This window comes from Heliangelus exortis, chromosome 11 (assembly GCF_036169615.1).
Source record: "Heliangelus exortis chromosome 11, bHelExo1.hap1, whole genome shotgun sequence".
NCBI lineage: Eukaryota > Metazoa > Chordata > Aves > Apodiformes > Trochilidae > Heliangelus > Heliangelus exortis.
The window spans coordinates 1,483,951-1,504,952 of NC_092432.1; the positions used below are offsets into that span (position 1 = coordinate 1,483,951).

At 41.4% G+C, this 21,002-nt stretch overlaps 1 protein-coding gene across 4 annotated transcripts in view; it reads right to left on the minus strand.

The window, feature by feature from the left end:
- The window catches only part of MAP2K5 (mitogen-activated protein kinase kinase 5), a 127,350-nt gene that overhangs the window by 83,290 nt on the left and 23,058 nt on the right, over positions 1-21,002 (minus strand). For all 4 annotated transcript variants that reach the window (XM_071754120.1, XM_071754118.1, XM_071754121.1 and 1 more), the window contains 3 exons: positions 20,946-20,994; positions 15,945-16,009; positions 1,915-1,954 (listed from right to left, as the gene is read on the minus strand). In XM_071754120.1, the coding sequence (XP_071610221.1) occupies positions 1,915-1,954; positions 15,945-16,009; positions 20,946-20,994 (154 nt within the window). The remainder of the gene's footprint in view (positions 1-1,914; positions 1,955-15,944; positions 16,010-20,945; positions 20,995-21,002) is intronic.

Here is a 21,002-nt window from a genome sequence, read left to right on the forward strand (position 1 = left end):
ACTCTGCTGTCAGGGATTCATCCAGTGACCTCCCTTTTAGTGTGGTAATCCCCTGTCAAAATACTTGATCCTTGTGATGAATAAAGTAATTTTCTAACTGGATCTGGGCAGTGTGATCACTGTCACAGCAGCTGTCCTGACCTCCAGCTTGTGGTATTTTAAACTCTGATCACACACACACACACACACGTGGTGATGCAGTATTTCTCCTGAAATCACCCTGAAAAAATAGAATTGGGAGTGACAGGACCACCAGGTGTAGTATCTCCAAGAGAACCCAGTTTCCCAACTCTTCAGGATGGTTAATTATCCACCAGGACTACCCAAACTCTAAGGGAAACAAGGAGGTGAAATTGCTGGGGGGGGGGAAAAGGCTTTTTTTGCCACAGGGAGGTGATTTCAATTAACCTTGCAAAGGTTGAACTCATTTCCCCCCTTGCCTGGGTGACTTTTTTTGTGCTCCAGCTCCTCTCCAGGCAGCTTCTGAAGGCACCCAGAGCCCTGCAGCAGCACGGGGTGGGCTGGGGAGCAGCAGCACCCAGCAGAGCTGGCACGACAAAGATGCTCTTCTGGAGAGCTTGACAAGGATTATTTGAGGGCTTTTTTTCAAAATGGCTTTTTTTTCAAAATGGCTTTTTTTCAAAATGGCTTTTTCAAAATGGCTTTTTCAAGTGATATTTGTATCCCACATAACTGGAAGTTACTTGGGTGTTCTTTTGATTTCCTGTATTTTCCACACGTAGAATCCAGCCAAAAAAAAAATTTGCTTTCCTTCCATTTATTGGGAAGTCAAAAGTTCCTCATTTTTGTCAATATTGCCTGGTAAATATAAATGCTTCATTTGAAGCCTTAGTATAACCATGCAGCCTGAAATCCCATGCAACAGCTCCCAGCACACCTCTCCCACATCCACATTCTTCCCATTTAACCCAGTTCCATCAAAATTTAATGAGTAAATAAATACAGGAAAAGAAATGAAACAAAAAGTCCATTTTGACAGTAATTCTTCCATAAAGTGTATATTTAAAATGTACTTTTAATTTCTTCTAGATCCCAAACTACTACTCAGAATTGTATGAATGCAACAACCAGTTTGCTTTCCCAAAGTCTCTACTGCTTGGAGGTTTTTTTTTAAATTGGAAAAAAAGGGCAAGTTTGCTATACTGAAAAAGCACAAATTTTAATATTTTTATATAGCTTGTTAATAGCTTAATTTAAAAATTCAATTTCATAAAATACAATACAAGGTTGGCACACTTTATCACAGCTTAAACTGAACTTTCAGACCCAGCTGGTATTTATCTGACCACCTAACACTGCAGGAACAGCTTCACTCCAAAGAATGCTAACAAGGGAGGAAGGAAAAAAACCAAAAAAGGCAAAAAAAAAAAGGCAGAACCAGCTGGCTACAAAACAACTGGGGGGAGGGATGGGACATGAAAATAAATAAACCTGTTTAAACCACCAAATCTCCTAGGAAAACACAACACTATCCCAAAAGCAAACAGGGAAATTCTATTTTATTTAAAAATGAGGTTGCAGAGACCACTCAAGAAGATGCCCCTGGGGACAGTTTGACCTCTCCCTCCCTGCTTGGGTGACACTGGGACAGCCAAGCAGCATCCCTGCCATTCAGCAGCCAGGCACAAACCCCAACTGCTCTTGGAATTATCCCCATAATCCCAAGAAATGATGCAGTGGTACCTACACACCATGCCAAGCAATTCCTGCTGGGTGAAACCTGGAATTTCAGCAACTCCAGGCTCATTTATGGATTTATGGACTAGAGTTTTCCTGCATAAACTATGTGGGCTTGAATGCAATAAAGCAAATTGTGATCTAACAATCAGAGGGAGGGGAAGGAAACCAAGGTCAAGAAAGAAAGAGAGAAGGAAAATTACTGTAATATCTTACCTTTACTGCCAGTATTTTTCCACTGGGGACATGATATGCCCTGCATGAGGGAAAAAATTAAATAACTTGAGATCACATAAAATTATGTTGTACATATGTGCAACATGTATACATTAATTTCACAGAAAAATTCCTTGGAGCTGGTGTGTTTTACCTTAAGCCAATTTTATATGGCATTCCTCAAGAAAGACTGATGAAAACAATTGATCAAGAGAACAGACTTCCCATGAAATAATTTAGCAGGGTTTTGGACCTGCATGTTTTATATCAAATCTGTGCCTTAAAGACTTTCACACACTGTAGGAACACACCTGTAAATATGGATTTATCCACTTTCACATGTGCTTTCCATCAACTAAAATTATGACAGAGCCATTGGTCAGAACTTCTCCTAAAACAAGGTTTATGAGGCAAATTTGCCAGTCCTGGGGGTATTTTCAGTGGGGAGGCAGTGAGATTCACAGCTGTATTAATTAAAGTGAAGTAAATCAGGTAATGACTGACTCATCATAAACTAAGGAGCTACAGAAAATGCTGGCAAAATGAACTTTCTGCATTTGTGTTTAAGAGGAGTGTGTGTGGGTATATAAAAGGTTAGAAAACATTATTGTGAATGCTCACACACACCCAAAATAATTTTCCACAGTATTTCAGGAGCAGCTTGCCTTCATTTCTGAAGACAAACATTTATAATTAGGTATTTAACAAGGCCTTGTGCAGTTCTAAAAATAAACTTGTAAGAAAATAAAAAGGTAGGAGGTGAAAAAGATGTCGAGTAAAAACCCACTATAATTTTGCATAAAACCAAAACCCTTAAAGGTTTTCCTCTTCACTAGTTTTATTGTTTCACACTGATTTATGACACCATGCACAGTTATGTCATATATGTGGCACTAACTTTAAAGAATTATAATATTTTACCACTCTATACCTCTAGCAATTATTACTGAAGAAAAGGTTTAAAAGGGATTTTTTAAGCACACAAAATCATCCATGGAACAGGGTGAGACTGTTGTTTAATCTTATTTATGGCCCTGAGTGCTTATATAATTTCTGCTAATAGCTCAGAAGTTTTCAGAACTTCACTTTATTTAATAATTCATAGATAAGCACGTGTGGCATCAGCTTTTAGGAACAACCAGTTTAAAAATTCCCAAAAATCAGTGTTATTTAATAGCAGCACAAGATGGAAAAAAAAAGGAAAACCAGCAGAGGAAGCTCTGCCAGCCTGGTGGCTGCATCCATAATCCATGAACCCAGTGGAGGAAATGAGCTCTGCTGTAACTAGGGATGAATCAACAGTGGCAAAACATTATGGACTTAAGATGAGCAGAAATGATAAGAAAGGGAACAGGTTGAGAGAGCATGCTGAACGTCTGTTAGCTTAATATGGACTGTGCTGGGCAGTTTGGCAACTTAATTAGCTTGTCAAGAAAGCTGATCTTTTTTTTTTTCCATAAGAGAGATCTCCTGTTTCCAAGTGAATTAAAAGGGGAAGAGTTGATTATTTAATTATGATGCACGCTAATTCATCCGTGGAAGTTTGGGTTAAGTTTCCAGCAGAGGGCAGATACCTGGTTTGGTTTACAGAGCACTGACAGTACCAATTTAACATTTAATTATTGCTGAGAAGTGGATCACAAAGGAGATACCATGCCCATGGGGACAGCATGTCCAGTGCCTTTGCTACCTGGGAGGAGAAGAGGAATTTGTTTACTCCAGGCTGCTCCTGCATCTCGTGTTGTCCTGACCTTCCCTCAACACAATAACTGTAAAGTGATTAATGAAGGTTGAATAGGAGCTTTGGTTACACCAAAAGGCAACCCTACACCTCTGTAGGGCTTTAATTAACAGCTAACACTTCAAATTAGGCTGTAGTTGCTACAGTAATTACCCGTTCCAATCAGTGTGTAGGGAAAATGGTTTTTGTTAGAAATTATGTAGAACTCCATGCTGGAATTGATCATTTTGGGTACAGTCAGCACAGTAAAGCCTGAAGATTTACTACCTTCATGCAGCTCCAGAGGGATGCATTAAAAAAAACCCCAAAAAAATCCCAAACAATGGGCACAGCATGAAGAAAAAGATGCTCTAAGTCTCCGAGGAGATGAAACTCATACTCTGGAAGTACCATGGAGTGTCAGCTCAGGAGCCAACCCTCAGATTGCAGAGTCATCCCCAAAAGTAGGCAAAAAACCTCATCATGGCAGAACCAAAGCAAAGCAGCAAAAAGCAGAAGGTTCCTCAGCCACGTTCCTCACTTCCCTGAGCACAAACTTGAAAATCTTCCAGGCTGAGGCAAAGGATGAAGGATGCTGCCTGATGAGCAGCTCCAACTCCTCTTGCTAGGAACCCATCTGAGCAGAGCCTGACAGCAGAGACAAGGGGAAACAGTTGCTAAATAGCTGCTGAACTACTTGCAGGAAAAGAACAGAAATAAAATGCATCAAAATGCAAAATATTCAAGGGAAATGTTATTCTGACGTCTGCAAAATTTTACTCCTTGCAGAAATCAGCTCTGGCAACACAAATTAATTTTTCTTCTCTCTCTCTCTCTTTTGTTTGTTTGTTTTTCTGTTGTTTTGTTTTTTCTTTTTAATCTTCTTGTTGGGGTTTAGTTTTGCTTTGCTTTTGACCCACCAAAGCTCTGACAGATGATTGCCAGTAGGTAGCTATAAATCACTTATTGTTAAGGAGAGATGGGAGAGAGAGAGACAACCTCTGCAATCACAGGTTTAAAAAATTATTTTGAACACTTGATGCCACTGTCAACTGTTTAAAGCACACAAATTATTGCTTCAGCTTTGGAGCAGTTTGCCAAATTATTTCTTTATTTAAAAGCAGAGCTGAGAAATTAATTTTGGGGTATCCCTCTTAGAAGACAATGCTTTCTTCTCAAATCCACCAAAGCCTGACTGGAAACAGGTGCTGAAGAAGACATGGTAGGACAAAAAAGCTGTAGATACCTTAAGCTGATTTCTGGTGGCATCCTAAAAAAGTGTAAGAGGATGGCAGTTGAAAAATTCCATCTTTGTCTCAGAATATATATGGAAAATACACAAAGGAATAATTCCTACTCGTTTTCCATAGAACATGAAAATTTTTCATGCCAGCAAACCATTCTTTCTTGGTGCTCAGAAGGGTATTTTAGTTCCTATCTGAAATATGGACTTGGGACCAACTCTGCACTCAGTTGAGTAACCAGTTTAAATCACCAGATGGGGAGAAAGTTGATGAACAATATGCAGAGAGAAGTGGGTCCCTTAATATTAGCAGGGACCAAGTGAAGAGATTGTTGCTGAACTACAACTAAACTTTAATAACTCAAGACTGACCAAGGAAAGAAGAAATCTTCAGGGAGGATGGGGAAAAGTAGCGACTTTCAGACCTCTCAGGAAAAAAAAATGCTCCAAAAAACCAGCACTGCAGGAGCTCTGAGAAAGGGGAAAACCAGAACAAGAAAGCTGGATTCTGGAAAGGGAGAGGGGGAGTTTTGGGGGGGGGGTTTCCTTCCCCCTGCCCTGGCACAGCTGCCACCTCCTTGGGGGAACTTCTCCTGAAGGTGCTCACCTCGGGAGGCAGAGCTGGGGGTACAGGGAAAGGAGAAGCAGCCACCACCCATCACCTCTTCTGAGACATTCCCACTGGGAAGGAGAAATGTAAATCTCTTCCTTGGCATTCCCACTGGAGATCATTATCCTGAGCCCCCAACACCCATTGCAACCAACAGCTTCTAAGCAAGACTGGCACAGTTGTCTCAAATATTTTATTAACCTTGACGATTTAACCATCTCCCCAGACGTTTCAAGCCCTGAGGGGACCCATGCAAGCCAAGTCCTTTAGCAGAACTTTGTCTCCTCTGCTCTGAAAATGGAGAGAGCCCCTCAGGGAGCCCCTCAGCTCCCTAGGAAAACCTGGTTTATTTTAGGGAATCAAAAAAAAAAAAAAAAAAATATATTGGTGTGAGCAAGCCTGCACTCTGCTCGAACAAAGCCCTCCAGCTAAGCTGGAAAAACTTCTGCTGGACCATGGAGTACAGTGGTTGCATCCCTTGTGTTCCAGAAAAGAAAAATCAATATCATGGAAAACTAGAATAGGGCTTTGGGGGAACTGCCAACTCCTCAGCATCTCTCCCCCTCCACCCTCCCCATGTATTTGAAGTGTTTCTACAAGAAATGAAATCGAAACCTGGAAGCGTCAGGAAGCAGCTGGTTTCTGGTTTAAAAATAATTTAAAAACACAAACAAAAAAAAAGGCAGCTGGATTTCACACTGCCTGCTTTGTTCTTCCTGGGGTCTACTGCAAAGAAAACCAAAGGAGGAATATAACATACCTTGGCTCAACCCTTTCTTTTCCCCTAATATTTAATGCTAAAAATTCCACACAATTAATACACTGAGTTTCCACCCAGTTCAAAAGTAAAACAAACAAAGCCAACCAAACAGAACCTGCACAAGCTTCCTAATAAATAACTGACATGTCAAACAAAAAATTTCTCCCTCTTTCAACTTGCTTAGACCAACAGTTTTATATTCTCTCTGTGAGAAATTTTACCTAAAAGCACAGTGGGGAGCTGCATTACCTGCTGTGCACGAGGTATCATTTCTTCCAGGGCAAGCAAAGAATTAACTTCAGGTTTCAACATTGCAGGCACTCAAGAGAAACAGCAATTTTCAATTTGTTTTCTAATTTTTAATTGTAAAGCATTTGCCCACATATGAGTGACTCAAGGATGCTCACATCAAAAGCACAGATTGAGGATGCAAAGATCCCTTTCTCAAACAGCTTTTCCTGAAGTGGAGGCTAACTTTTGACTCCAAACCAAGTTTACCAGTACCTGAAACCTGAAATTAAATGCAGTCTCCTCCTAGAAGTAAAAAGTCATTAAAATTACCAGCTCATGCTGCTCAAGCACTGCAAAAGTCCCCAGCACTCTACCATGCAGAAGCTCCTGCTTCCCATCTCTCCACTCTGGAAATCAGGAGACATTTTTCTATTTTACCCCCTGATTGCCACAGGAGCAATTTCTAATCAATAAGATATTCCTTGGCAAGCCCAAATGATTCAAGGGAAAGCCATGACCTGTCTGCTATGCCAATGAGTCAGTCCTTTCCCTTCCTAGAAATATAACTAACATCAGCAAATCTGACAAAATGATGTACGGAGAGTGCTGCTCCAGCAACACCTGGAATGCAGGATGTGGGGATGGGATGGGATGGGATGGGATGGGATGGGATGGGATGGGATGGGATGGGATGGGATGGGATGCTCTCCTCTGGTCAAGACACCAGAAAAACTTGCAGCTGATGCCACTAACTCAGGTCTGCTACAGCTCTGCTGGCTCACAGTCCAACCCCCCTGCAGTAAGCAGGGACAGCCACAACTAGATCAGGTTGCTCAGAGCCTCACATCTAAACCAACTTCCCTCTCAAAGTGGGACTGCAGCAGGGGATGAGCTTTCTCCAGCTCTCTGCTGAAAGCCTCAAAGATAAAGAGATCCCCTGACTACCCCATGCCCTGTTATGGTGCTGCAACATCCTTCTTGTGGAGAAGTTTCTCCTGCTGGCAAATCTCAACTTCCCAAGTGGCAACCTGAGCTCACAGAATTAAACCAGAAGTTTTTCACGACTTTCCTCCTAGATCCGGTGCCTTCTGCTTCACACCACTGCGTGAATTCACTTGTTAAAAACATCAAGGCACCATTTCACTTGTTAAAAATGGCCAATATGCTTCCCCACACCTGTACCAGCTCACCTGTAGCACTGCATGGATGAGTAGCAGAGGAATTCCTCCAGACACCCTCCTCACTTGATGCATGCAAAGGGCTCTGTGACCAAGGCAGTTCTGTCCTAGCAGAAATGGAAGCCCTGGGCTGATGATCAGAGTTAAAAAGTTAACACAAACCACTCTGGTTGCCAACAAGCAGCACCTTCAGATGTCAGGGCACTGAACGAAGTCAAACTGAACATTTCCCTGCCCTGGGAGAAATAACCTGGAGCAAAATGACTGTGCCAGTGTCACACAAGATGAACACAACTCTCTAAGTGTTATGCACTGCAGAATGACACACAAGTCACCAGCTGCAAACTATATGCAGCAAATCACCCACAGATTTGGTTTACTGTTCATTTTTTCTTTTTTTTATTTCTTTTTTTTTTATTCCCCCTTCCTCTCTTTTTTTCCTAGTACTGCCACTGGCTGTCGTGCTCCTGGTCAGACTCTGGCAGCCTAATGACAGAATTGTCACAGACTCAGATGGCCATCTAAAGAAAGAGATTCAAATTGTTTCTAGGAAATAAACACTTTGACAGTTGTTGCCTTCTGCAATAGACAAACACATTAGCCTGACTCTCTGGCTGTTAAAACAGGAAATCCAAAGTGCACAGCAGTTGTAAAAAGGAGCTTTTATGGGGACTGTGCTAGTTGAAACAGCAATCTATGCCAACCTTCCCTCTAAAATCCCATTACAGATGCTCGAGTGCTGGCTGCAAAATTATTTGTTGCTAAACTAGAAAAACAACCAAACAAAAAAATACTTGTGCCGAAATTTTCGACTTTTCAAAAGAGCAAAATTGGCACTGGAAGATGCATAAAGAAAATGCAGAGTAGCAAAATGTCTCACTCAACCAGCTCTGGGGGAAAGCAGCAGCTTTGGCAGCCAAGCTGAAGCACAGCAGAACGAATCCCTCACCTCTCCCATGCTGTAACCTACCACTTTTTCCATCTGTTCCCACTTCCATGGGTCCTTCTTCTCCACTCAAGTCACACGTTACAGGGTCAACCTTGAAAGCTGGATTTACAAGTTTTTCTCCCCTTGCCACTCAGTCCCTGCTCCTTAGGATGAGCTGTACTGAAGGTGGAGGTGGCTCAGCCTTGACTCTGCCCCAGGAGGCTGTGGTGTCACCAACACCAGGTCACTCACTACCACAAGACCAACCCTGATCAGCTGCAGACACAGTTAATGTGTTTCAGCTGCTGGATTTAAACCAGCCAAAAGGACAAAGAGCAGCCAGAAGCTTGGACTGACACAGACATTATCTGACACAGCATAAAACCTGACAGTGCAAAGAGAACCCGTCGTAATTTGGGGAAGAAATCTGAAGCAAGAGTGAGCCAAAACACACACATCACATCCTGTGGTGATGCCAGTTCAGATGTTACATCTCTCCACAGAGACCTAAACCTGGATTTTCTGCATGAGCAAACTGTTTGTGGTCAGGAGACTCACAGGGTAAAAATTATTAAGGAAAAGAAAGCTGTTGAGTAAGGCAGTGATGACCAGCAGTGGAAAAGAGAGCTCTGCCAAGAAGCAGAGTTTCTGGATATTCGTTGCAACAGCTGAGGGAACATACTCTCCTAGGGATGGTTCATTTTCAAGTAGAAAGCTTGCTCTTCCCCAGAGCAGGCTGAGAGCACAAACTTTGTGAGGTTAGTGAGGGTTCACTGTGTAATCACTGCTGGGTTGCAGACACCATCATGATGAGAAACACTCAATCTTTGCATTACTCCTCTTGTACTTCCAGCATTTCAAAGAATAAAAAAATTACTCTATGCCAGGGAAGAGTCAGAACCTCTAGGCTTGGCTCTGGCAAATTCCACCAACCCTCTAGTCCAGGGAGTGTTATTTGTACCCAAGATCCAGATGGCATCACCCACATCAGGGCAAAAGGCACTGATGCTCACACCCCACCTCCCTCCCCAGGAATCCCAAACTCCTATTTTCAGGATTACTATTCCCTTCATCTTCCAAGCCACAGGCATGCAATGCAAACAAAACAACTTTAATTTAAGAATCATCCAGTTTCTAATTAAACAGCCATAGGCAGCTGGCTGGATACATTTTAATCAGTTTCAATAACCTATTGATTGTATACTGAAGCTGAAAAATTAAAAGTAAAAAGATGACCGGGGAATTGTCCCATCTGAGAACAACAGTAGAACCCTCTGTAAATAACTCCTCTTTTAACCATCAGCTAAATGAACACTTCAATACTGCAGTACAAAGTCTTCTGCAAAATTACTTTAACTAACAAGCAGAAATTTATCAGCTTCAGCCAAAATCAATGCTGAAATCAATTTGAACACTGGTTGTGTCTAAAGGGGCTCATTGGCAATTTAGGGAAATTACACCATGTAAATGCCTGTGCTTTAATTGAACAGTTTCATCAACTAGGCTGTGATTGCTGTCCATTCATTTATTTACTTTCACTGCAGCTACCATTCTGCAAAGGAATGGTTTTTGTCAGACTTGAAGGAGGTACTTTATCTTCATTTTATGCACTTTTGTGCATAGCAGATTTTATGAGGCAGGCGAGTGATAGCTGGGGTCAAAAGAAACAAGTGAACAGCAATCACTGGTCAGTCTTGTTTAAACTGCCATGGTAATATGCAGAAATTTGGTGGGGTGTTTCTAACTTAAGTCCAGTTCTTACTCTTCCAATGCTTTTCAGTGTGGCTAAAAATAAAACAAAACAAAAGAAACAGAAATTGAATCCAGAAGTGCAGCACAAGAATGCAGGGAAATGAGATTTTTCAGGCTTCAGGTGGCCACAGACCTGTTTTAAAGCCAAAGAAAACACTGAACGTGACTGTACCTCCTTTTTTTCAGAGCTGCATCAAGGACCAAGCTGGGACAAGCACAGTGTTTAAAACATAACAAGAAAATCTGCTGGGAAGTACAACTCCAGTGAAGCTTTTTGGGTTGCCCCTGGAACCTGCAGGGATGGGGCTCAGCTCCTGCTGCTGTTCCTGCTTTGCTCCTTTGGGAAGAGCATTTCCCTGTCTCTGTTGACCCTCTGCCATGTGCAAAGGATGACCCTCACCTCCATTTCAAAAGGGCTGAAATAATCTGTGAATGCAAGTACTTGAAAACGGGGAGAAATTACTGTTATTGCATTGCACATGCACGCAGGAAAAAAAAAAAAAAAAGGAGAGCAACAGCTCTGCTTGGATTTACACTGGCTTCCCACAACATTTGAAGAAGTTACCACTTCTGAAGAACAAACTGGGATTGCAGAGACCCTCTAGAGGGATCTCCTTCATGCCAGCACCAGGTCAACCCAAAAAGAGCAAACCTTGCTGAGCCAACGCTCCTCGAAACTCCGGATATCCCATCCCTGTTCCAGCAAGTCAAGCTGAATCACCTCAACCTCCCTCACGCTCAACCACAGCTCAATTTCCTCCAGCTTCCCTCCCTCCAGAACTGACAACACTTTTCCCTGCTAATGATGCAGAGGATCTGCAATCCACTGGCACAGTTTGTCTTGCAAGAGATTGCAGCTTCCCAGCTGCCTCGCCAGGCGCTGTGTTTAATGTGCTAATGGGGCACCCCAAGGCTGGTGGAGATAAGAGAATAAAGAAAAGGGGCATATGCTGGAATGTACAGACAGCAAAATTGCTCAAGTCAATTGCTCAAACAAATTAAGCTTCTGCATTTATCCTTATTTTCCCCAGCTATCCAATTCTTCTGGGTGGTGCATCAGCAACAGCCACGGCTCTCCCAATTACTCAAGTTAAAGGGAACTTGAGTTCCTTGTCTGGTTTGTGCTCAGATGATAACCAATTCTCCCTTTTCCTCCTTTCTCTCCCAGATATTAGGTGATTTCACAAATTAATTACAGCATCATTGGGACTGGATGTTTGTTTTGGTATGTGGAGTGCAGCTTGCTGCTGCCAAAGAGTCCTCTAACAGAACCTAAAGATTAAACCACACACAAGACACAAAAAAAGCCAAGCAAAAACTACAAAACATGAAATAAGAGGCAGATGTTCTTTTTGCTGGTGCATAAAGGAAGGAAACAGAGTTCAAAGATACTTTTTGAATATACAGTTTGGGATTATTTGTATGTTTTCACATATTTTTGAAAATGCAAGTGACAGCAAAGCAAGAATAATTGACTGGTTTTGCCCTAACTCCACAGCTGTTATAAAATTCCTTAATTAAGAAAATAGTGTATCAAAAGGTAGGGGGAAAATAAAGGCAAACAACTATAAAATGTCTTCTTTTTAGAGCAGGAAAAACATTAAGATTCAGCAAGTTCTCACTAGAAATATTGCTATAAAGTATTGATTTTTTACCAGACTCAATTGACTGAAAAGTTGTTTGTATAGCAATATTGGCCAAACCAATATACTGGAACAATTTTGCTACACACAGTAATCAAGTGTATTTCTAAAGTATAATTATACTGTCATAAAAATAAAGCTAAGATACCTCTTCTCCAAGCAATAAAACAGCTGCAGCTGTAAAGAACTCAAATAAATGAAATACATTTTCTAACTAAACATAGCGTCTTCCAAAGAGAACAAAACCACCTCTCCCCCTCTCCCCCCCCTTAAGCCAAGGTTAGCAAGAAAAGTAATCAATACTTCAATCTCAATAAACTATTTCAATAGTAGTTAATTCAGGTGGAAAGAGAGGCTGAAAATTTTTGCTCAGCGACCTGCAACACGCTCTCTTGTCTGCTGAATGCTGATAATACATCATTGCCATAATGGATATGACTTAGTATAAAAAGGGAGAAAAAAAAAAGGGGGGGAGGAGGGTGAAAAAAGAGATACCAGGCAGCCAGGCTTGCTCTTTAGATTCAGATCAATACTACACAGGGCCTCTCCTGAAACAAACCACCAGCACGGGCTGCTGGAAGAGGAAAACAGCCAAACAGTTTGCAATTAATTTTATTTGACAAATGTTCATTGATTTACTGGAACAAAATATATGTGGGCTGCTATCTATGACCAGTGCAATCCAGCTACCTGTAAGTATTCCATTTTGCAGCCTCTTAGAATCAGAATTGGCTGGGTTGGAAGGGACCTCAGAGCTCACCAAGTCCAACCCTTGCTCCACTCCCCCCGTGGTTCCCAGCCCATGGCACTGAGTGCCACATCCAGGCTCTTTTGAAATAGCTCCAGGGATGGAGAATCCACCCCTTCCCTGAGCAGCCCATTCCAGTGTCTGATCACCCTCTCCAGAAAGAAATTCTTTCTAATGTCCAACCTAAACCTCCCCTGGCACAACTTGAGACCTCTTGTGCCCTCTTGTCTTGCTGAGAGTTGCCTGGGAAAAGAGCCCAACCCCCCCCTGGCTCCAACCTCCTTTCAGGGAGTTGGAGAGAGTGATGAGGTCTCCCCTGAGCCTCCTCTTCTCCAGCCTCAACACCCCCAGCTCCCTCAGCCCTTCCTCACAGGAATTCTGCTGGATCCCTTCCCAGCCTCCTTGCTCTTCTCTGGACCTGCTCCAGCACCTCAAGCTCCTTCCTGAGCTGAGGGGCCCAGAACTGGACACAGGACTCAAGCTGTGGCCTCCCCAGGGCTGAGCACAGGGGCAGAATCCCTTCCCTGGACCTGCTGGCCACGCTGTTCCTGAGCCAGCCCAGGATGCCATTGGCCTTCTTGGCCACCTGGTTCTCTTACTGGCTTGTGCAGCACAGATGCTCCTCTGGCAAGGGAGAAGCAGCTTCCCTTTATGAAGGGGCTGATTGTTCCAAGGTGGGAAGCTCTGTCCAGGCTTTGTCCAAAGCACCTCACCACAAAACTGTAAATGCCAACTCCCTGCAACACCAGCAACCAGCAGCTCTTCAGGAATGAAGGGCTGAACTGAGACAACTCTTCCAGCAGGACACAAATCTGGGAAGATTTGAGAGGGACACAAAGCTGAGGAGACAATTTGGGAAGGAAAAGATATTTTGTATTTATATCCTGCTAATCTTTGCACTGCAAAGAAGGTCAAACTTTAGGAATGTGTAAAACATCCACGCATAAACTACACAATCCCTGGAGACCTGCACTGGAGAAAATCCTGTGAAACCACCACAAGTGCTGATTTAAAATATGAACCCAATAAGAAGGAAAGAAAAAAAGTAGAAACATTTCCCAGGTAGGGAAGAAGGCTCAGGTTTTTAGAGGTAATTTTTTTTTTACTTTCCCAAATTGCAGGCAAATGCAACACCCCCCCACTTAACAAAGCAGACATCAGCCCCCATAAGGCAGCAAGTCAATGCAGAAGAAGTGCCAGAAGTTTTATGTATTCCCTCCTGTGCTATTACCCTCTGTGCCTTGAGTGTTCATGTCTCTGTTCCTTCATCACCCCTGCAGACTCCAAACTAAAGCAGCAGTCACCAAAAAAGAAAACCATGCTACACACAAAGCAGGCACATAACTACACAGCCCTTTAGAAACATAAAGAGAAGTCAAAATGTGCCACTTTGCCATTACAGAGAATTTCATCCACATTTTCTGCTAGGATTTTAAGCAATTTACAATGTGTACTTGGCATGTGGCACCATTAGGAAATAATGACACATTTTCATACCACCTTCTGCACCTTGAAGCACTGGACCATAAAGGATGGACTATGAAAACACAGATGTGAGCTGTTCCAAGTGTGCTGGGCAGACACAAGTTGACAGACATTAAGCTCAGCAGATCCTGAGGGCAAAAAGATGAGGGAAGCACTTGTTCACTTGCCTTGGTTCATTGGGCTTGCAGGAGGATGGAGAAGGAGGATGTTAGTGTGACCTGCTGTGGCCATGATTTCATATGGTTAGCTCCTAATTTCTGCTACTTTTCTGAACAAAATGACCCATGTGGGTTCCCTCACTTTGAGGGATATTCCCTGTCCCTAACTGGGGAACTCTGGCCCCTCCAGGGCCTTCCATGGGACCAGAGCATGTGGTCCTCCTTTGGAATGCTTCTCCCACCTAAATCCACTCCTGGAGCCTCCATCAGTGTCCAGGGAAAGGAAGCAATCACCATTACATCAGAAAATATCACAGTCACTGACTGAGCTATAAAGTTCACCACTCTCTCTCAAATCTTTCTTATTATAAAATAAGAAAACAACACTGTTTTCTGCAAGTTTGTTGGTTGAGGAATATCCTTCAACAAGAGGAGGTCAATGAGATTTCTGAACTACATTCCATCTACAAGGCTAACCTGATTCCTGAAGACTCCAGTCATTTCAAAGCCTGGATTTGTTCTCCTTTAAGGTTTTGGAAGTCCACTTTCATTAAAGCTTTTGCAAGGAGAGTCGTTTTGCAGTGCTGGCAGCCAATTAGAAACTAAACTAAATGCACCGTAGCTTTTAAAACATTTAAAAAAAAATGTTAATATCAAAGTTAAAATGTCTAAGGTATAAACAAAATCATAATGGGATGCTGGGTTACTGTATATGGTAAATAGCTCTCTGGAGGAAACCTTTATTACTCCCTCAGGGCTTTCTTACAAAGTATGGATTTCTTAATTCCTAGAGGAATATTTTTCATACACCACTGCAGACTATTAAGTACCAGATATTACATTATGTAGTTTAAACTTTGCACTATGCATGAGAAAGACTTTCCTGTCGAGAAAACTCTATCTCTGCTATTATGCTCTTTACAATATTAAAATTAATACTGGCTGCAGGGTATGAGCTTCACCACCAAAATTTGGGGGAGTTTATCATTTAACATATTCATCAGCCTGTGTGCAAAGCTGCTCGGAAGGCAAGGAAGTCACTGCAACACTGGAAAGGGGGAATTGCTCATTTTGAATTGCCAGGGAAAGGCAGAGCAATGGTGTCACCACATCCCACTGGTGTCACCACATCCCACTGGTGTCACCACATCCCACTGGTGTCATTCCCACCTGGTGCTGGGTTAGCAAAGGGTGTGGTGAGGCAGCAAGAATAATGGCATTGCAAATACTCAAGGCAATTCATTACACTTCAGGACATTTCAAGTTCCACTTGTGAACCATTAACTTGTTACCCAGGAGGGATTCAAAGCTAAGCATTAAAAAGATAATAAAAATGCACCAGCCCTCACAGCACCCAAGAGCAGATACCTTGTAAATATGGAAAGACAATTCTCAAAAAGTTTATGGAGAGAATTTATGCGATAACCTTTTCTGAAGAGCAGCAGCAGCCTAGCTACCTCTCAACACAAGTTATAAAGGGTGAAACAAAAAAGGGAAAAAAAAAAAAAAAAAAGGAAAAAAGGAGTGCTGTTAAATTCTGTTTTCAAAAATTTTCAGTGAAATTCAACACTCACTTGTAGACTGTGCCTCCATTGCCATGACCGAGGATGTCTCGATACCGTATGTCTTGTTCATTCATCTCCACAAGAAAGAAAGAAAAACAAAAGAGATGTCATGCTGTGGATGGAAATGTCAAGGAAAAGCAACTCTGGGCCATAAACAACAAGCAGTCTGGGTCATTTCAAGTTCAGCTGCAAGAACGAGAAGATCAATACAACATTTGCTGTCCAATTTATAAAAGACGATACCAAGGGACAAAGTGATGGAAAGTTTAATGACAATTTGTTTGCCTGGGTCATTTCATTAAAGTTTGATAAAAGGTGTCAAAATGGAATGATATAATATAGCTCAAGAGGGTCAGGTCACAGATACTGATAGGAAAAGGGTCTCCAGAACAGCACATAACCAAAGCCAAAGTTGGAGGTGAATGGAAACAATCCAAGAGAAAACTGTCAGCTGAAGTATGGTTAGAAAAGTTTATGATTTATTCTGGAATCAGCATAATTGATAGTAATTGGGTGACAGTTCTGTCAGCAGGGTTGCTCTGCAGTGCTTCATTTATATGACTTCTAATTGAAGGAAGTGTGCTGAAAAATTAGTCTTGAGCTGCTACCCAATAAAAATTCTTTTCCTTGAAATACACAACTAATGCTCAGCCTTTCTGCTCAGTGGGACAACTCTCCATATCTGATGATATCCTCAGATATTTCAGCAGAAGCCTGACACAAGCACTGTACATTGCAGAGGTTGGAATTTGGGGTCTTTCTCAAACAGGTTTGCAAGAGCAATTCAGATGTAAAACTACAGTGCAACCTTCTCCTGGACAAACAGAGTTACACTGCTCTTCCAGCTAAACAACCTGTAAAAAAAAACCCCAAACCACTGCAGATATTTTGGAATTAACATGCAATTTGAAATTAAAATACTTTAATGGGAGGAAATTCTGGGTTGCATGCATTTGCTGTTCCAAAAAGATCTCCTCCACTGCCTGATCAATTTAAGTAGTAAAAGTCTGGAAAAATCCCTTGTAAAAAATATATTTTCCAAGGAATTTGGTCACAATTAACTTGTTTCCATTAACTATTCTTATTTGATAGGATACCAAGTTAAACATTTGACATGGGCTGGCATAGATCTTAAAGGCTCTGCCATTTTTGTGTGTTAAAAAGCATCCCCCCCCCAAAAAAAAACCCACAAACCCTTAATGATACCTCTGCTCTGCTACCACTGATGTGATTAGAGCTCACGTAAGCACATCTGAGATAGCTTCAAATGAGCTGTTTCAAGCACCACTAGCACCATGGTGGGAGCCATGCAGAGTTTGCCAGAAGCCAACTTAATCTGTATTTATCCAACTTCTGAAATGGCTTTTCAAAGTCAGCAGGGACACGTGCCCCCCCCTCCCCCAGTACCAAGCCAGGCTTAAGCATCCCCCTCCCCAGGATGTCAGGGAAAATCAGAGGAACTTTGCCCCTGGCTTCAACTGGAAGAAGTAAGGGATGGTAACAAGCTGCAACACCCTAAGGAGTCAATAATCAGCATGTTTTATGAACAAAAAATAGTGTATTTAATTGATTTTGAAGGGTATGTTTTAAGGAGAAGAATTATGAAGTCCAAAATGTGTGGGTTTTTTTCACCACCTGAATAAAAAGCATTCTTGTTTCTTGCAGGAAAGTTTCCCTCTATTCATTTCTTCCAGGGAGGTCAAAATCTGAGTTCTGAGAAAATCTGCAATACCTCAAAGCAGAACCTGGCAATAAATTGCTACCTCCCCATAGTCAAATCTGGGCCAGGTATCTGAAGAGGGTATAAATGGTCCACCCAAGTATCAAGGATTATAACAAAAAGGAATTATTATTTTATTACTGTAAGCTATCTTGCTTATTGTATCAATCAGAAAATGAAAATAAAGAGGTGGGGGGAAAAAGACACCCCAGGAGGAACAGTAATTCAGAAATGGGTTTTAAAATATGTCAAGAATCCATACTGGATTCCTTGCAACCAAAAATAATTTCTAGCAAACTGCAGCACTCATTAATTTGAAGCACCCACTGTGTTTAAGGAGTTCTGCTCTTCCAAGCTGGAAGACTTTAATTTACCAGTTTTTTAATTTTTTAATTTTTTAATTTACCAGTTTTTGAGGTAACAACAAACATCACTTCCCTGCATCCCCAACCACATTCTTCTAAATAAAACTCCTAAAAAAGAAACCAAACAAACCCACAAAGCCCTGAACATCTTTGCTTCTTGGGGTGAAAAAAAAATATTTTTTTTTTTTTTGTAGTTACACAAGTTACAAGCAACAAACTGAGCAGAAGCAGAGACATAAAAGCATATTCTCTTCTTGCTAACTGGTAAAAGAAGAACCAGAAAGCCAGGGTGAAGGAGGAGGAGTGGGGTGGGGTGGAGGGAGGACAGAGAGATAAAGTGTGATTTACTGGCTCAAATAAAGATGCCCAAAACGTGTGGTGATTTATTTATTTTACTGGGAAAAACTGGATCCTCAATCATAAAATGATAACCTAATAACAATGAACTCGACAGTAAGGACTGGAATATTAAAGCTGCAAACCCAAGTTGGATTGGCTGCCAAGCTGAAGAGAATTAATGAAAAAGCCCAAACAGACTTCAATTACGGATCAGCAAACAAAACATCCCCAGCTCAGCCCTGCTGGTTCTGAGGAAAATCAGTGTCCATCTCTTGTAAATCATTAAAAGCAAAATGCTCAATTAATCCTTATTTTATATGTAGAGGCCTGAGAGAGGCAAAGTCCTGTGGCCATACCTTTGCCTTTGGAATCGAAGCAATCATGGTTTCAGAAAGCAGTCACACTCTATGAGCAGACAATTGAAGAGATTTAGTAAATCCCACTTTATAGAGCAGAGACTAATGGGAAAACACAAGCCAGTCAAATGTTTCTTATGAACTGTTGACACTATATCAATGCTGAATCAATTGGTGGCATTTACTCTGAGTGACAGAAAAGAAATAAATATTTATATCACATCACCTATATCAATGAACCCAGGCAGAAAGCTATTTCTAACCTGTCAATATTTGATTATCTTGAAGAATCATGTCCCCTTCTTTTAATGATTAATATGAATTCCTTATTAAACCTAAATGGAAACTACCAGAGGAATATCATTATGAATGCCTGAAAGCATAAACTGCCAAAAATTAATAAAAAATAATAACCCAACCCATATTTAAGTAGTGTTAAGTGTGACTTAATTCCCCAAAAGGGGGAAAACTTCCAGTTATAACTAGAAACCTATTTCCAGTTGCAGATCTGTGACCAGATTTTGCAGAATACAATGCAGCACACCAAAAGGCATTTTGTCTTGGCAGCAAGCAGTGTAACTCCTGTATAAATAAAAAGCAGGATTAAGACTTTTTTCTGAATTTAGTTTTAATGGGTTTAAGTAATATTTTTTAATATCACAGTATGAATCTTGGTTTCTTTGTATCTAAAATTCTGCCATGCAGGAAAGAAATTTGTAACCATCCACTGCAGAGCACAAAACCCATTAATTTCCTATTAATTAGAACAAGTAAAACACCAAACACACAGTTTATCACAAAAAGACTGGTAAACTAAAAAAAAGACTACTTTTAAAAAATCAGCAATACTAAGAGTAATTATCAACTTCATTTTCCAAGTTCAGAAGCATCCTGCTGGTGCTCACGGAATTTCAAGCTACCCAGAGAAATGCTTTTTTTTTTTTTTTTTTTTTTTTTAGCTCTCACTTTGAAACCTGAATAAATCTCCTCAGGAGGAAAATGTGAATATGAGAGCTACGTCTGCATGTCAGGTGTGCTGGCAAGCTTTAAAAATCCATCTGCAAGCTGTGTTCAAAGGAGTCAGTGCCAAACAGGCAAGGCTGCAATCTTGGGCTGCATAACTCCTGGTTTTTGAGGGGCACTCTCATCTATTAGAGCCCAATGTTACAGGTGATACTGAAGGACAAGCATGAAGCCCCTGCCTTTATCTTCTTGACATGCTCAACTACAACTACTTGATTCATGAAATGCCAATGAGGCTTGGAGAGGTCATTGTGTGAAGGCACTGAATAGGCATCTGAGATAATTAAGATTTCAGCCTTCGGAACATGGAGGGGAAGTGAACAGCAGTTAAGAAAATCAATAAGAGTCTTTTATTTGCAGTGACACAGATGTCTCAGTCAATAGAGCCTAATAGGCAAGCTTGATGGCAATGGACAGGTGCCTGCCTCTGAGGCTATCAAAGGGCTTTCACTATGACAAACATTAAAATATATTTATGTTGCTGCTGAAGAATCTGGGGTTCTGTGCAGGGAGTTTATTTTTAACAGTGGATATTCAATGTCATCACACCACTGTGGAGCCTGCCCCTGTGTTCTGCTCAAAATGGGGGAGAAATGATGGCTCCTGCTTGGCCAGGACATCCACTTGTCCATCAATTCTTACATTAAACCTTTGGCTCCTGCCTGCCAGAATCTTAATGCCTGGAGCAGGAAGAGAGAGTAACAAGACAGCTTTCTATCACTTTTTTTGTTTGTTTTAGGTTTAGTCTGTTTTTTTTTTTTTTTTAAAGAAGCTACAACATAAGGGGATTTCAAACAGTGTGGAGCAGTTCCTTGCTAGAACCTGCTAAATATTTAAGTATCTCCTGCTCTAAAAAATAGGAAGGTCATTCCAGCTGAGCAGTTGACTTAGTTATTCAAAATTGATTAACTTTCTTCCCTGGAATTGTGGCAGCAGAGCAACATGTGTGAGGTACCTTCAATCTATTTGGAGCTAAATCTGATTAGCACATTTTGAGAAATGGGAAGCAAATTGCTGTGCCAATCAAAGCAAAGCAGGACACATAACTCATTCATATCATGAAGGTTTTCATGGGCCTTCCAGTTCTGTGTTAAAAGAACACATTACAAGTAAATGAGCAGCCAGCATCTCTCCACTTATTTGTGGGATGCCAATCACAGGGAGTAACAAGAGGTGCACGTAGCCAAGGCTCAATTCCAGCACCTACCTGGCCATTTGCAAGGATTTTCTTCAGCTCTGCAGAGGACTTTTTTAAGCTGAAAAA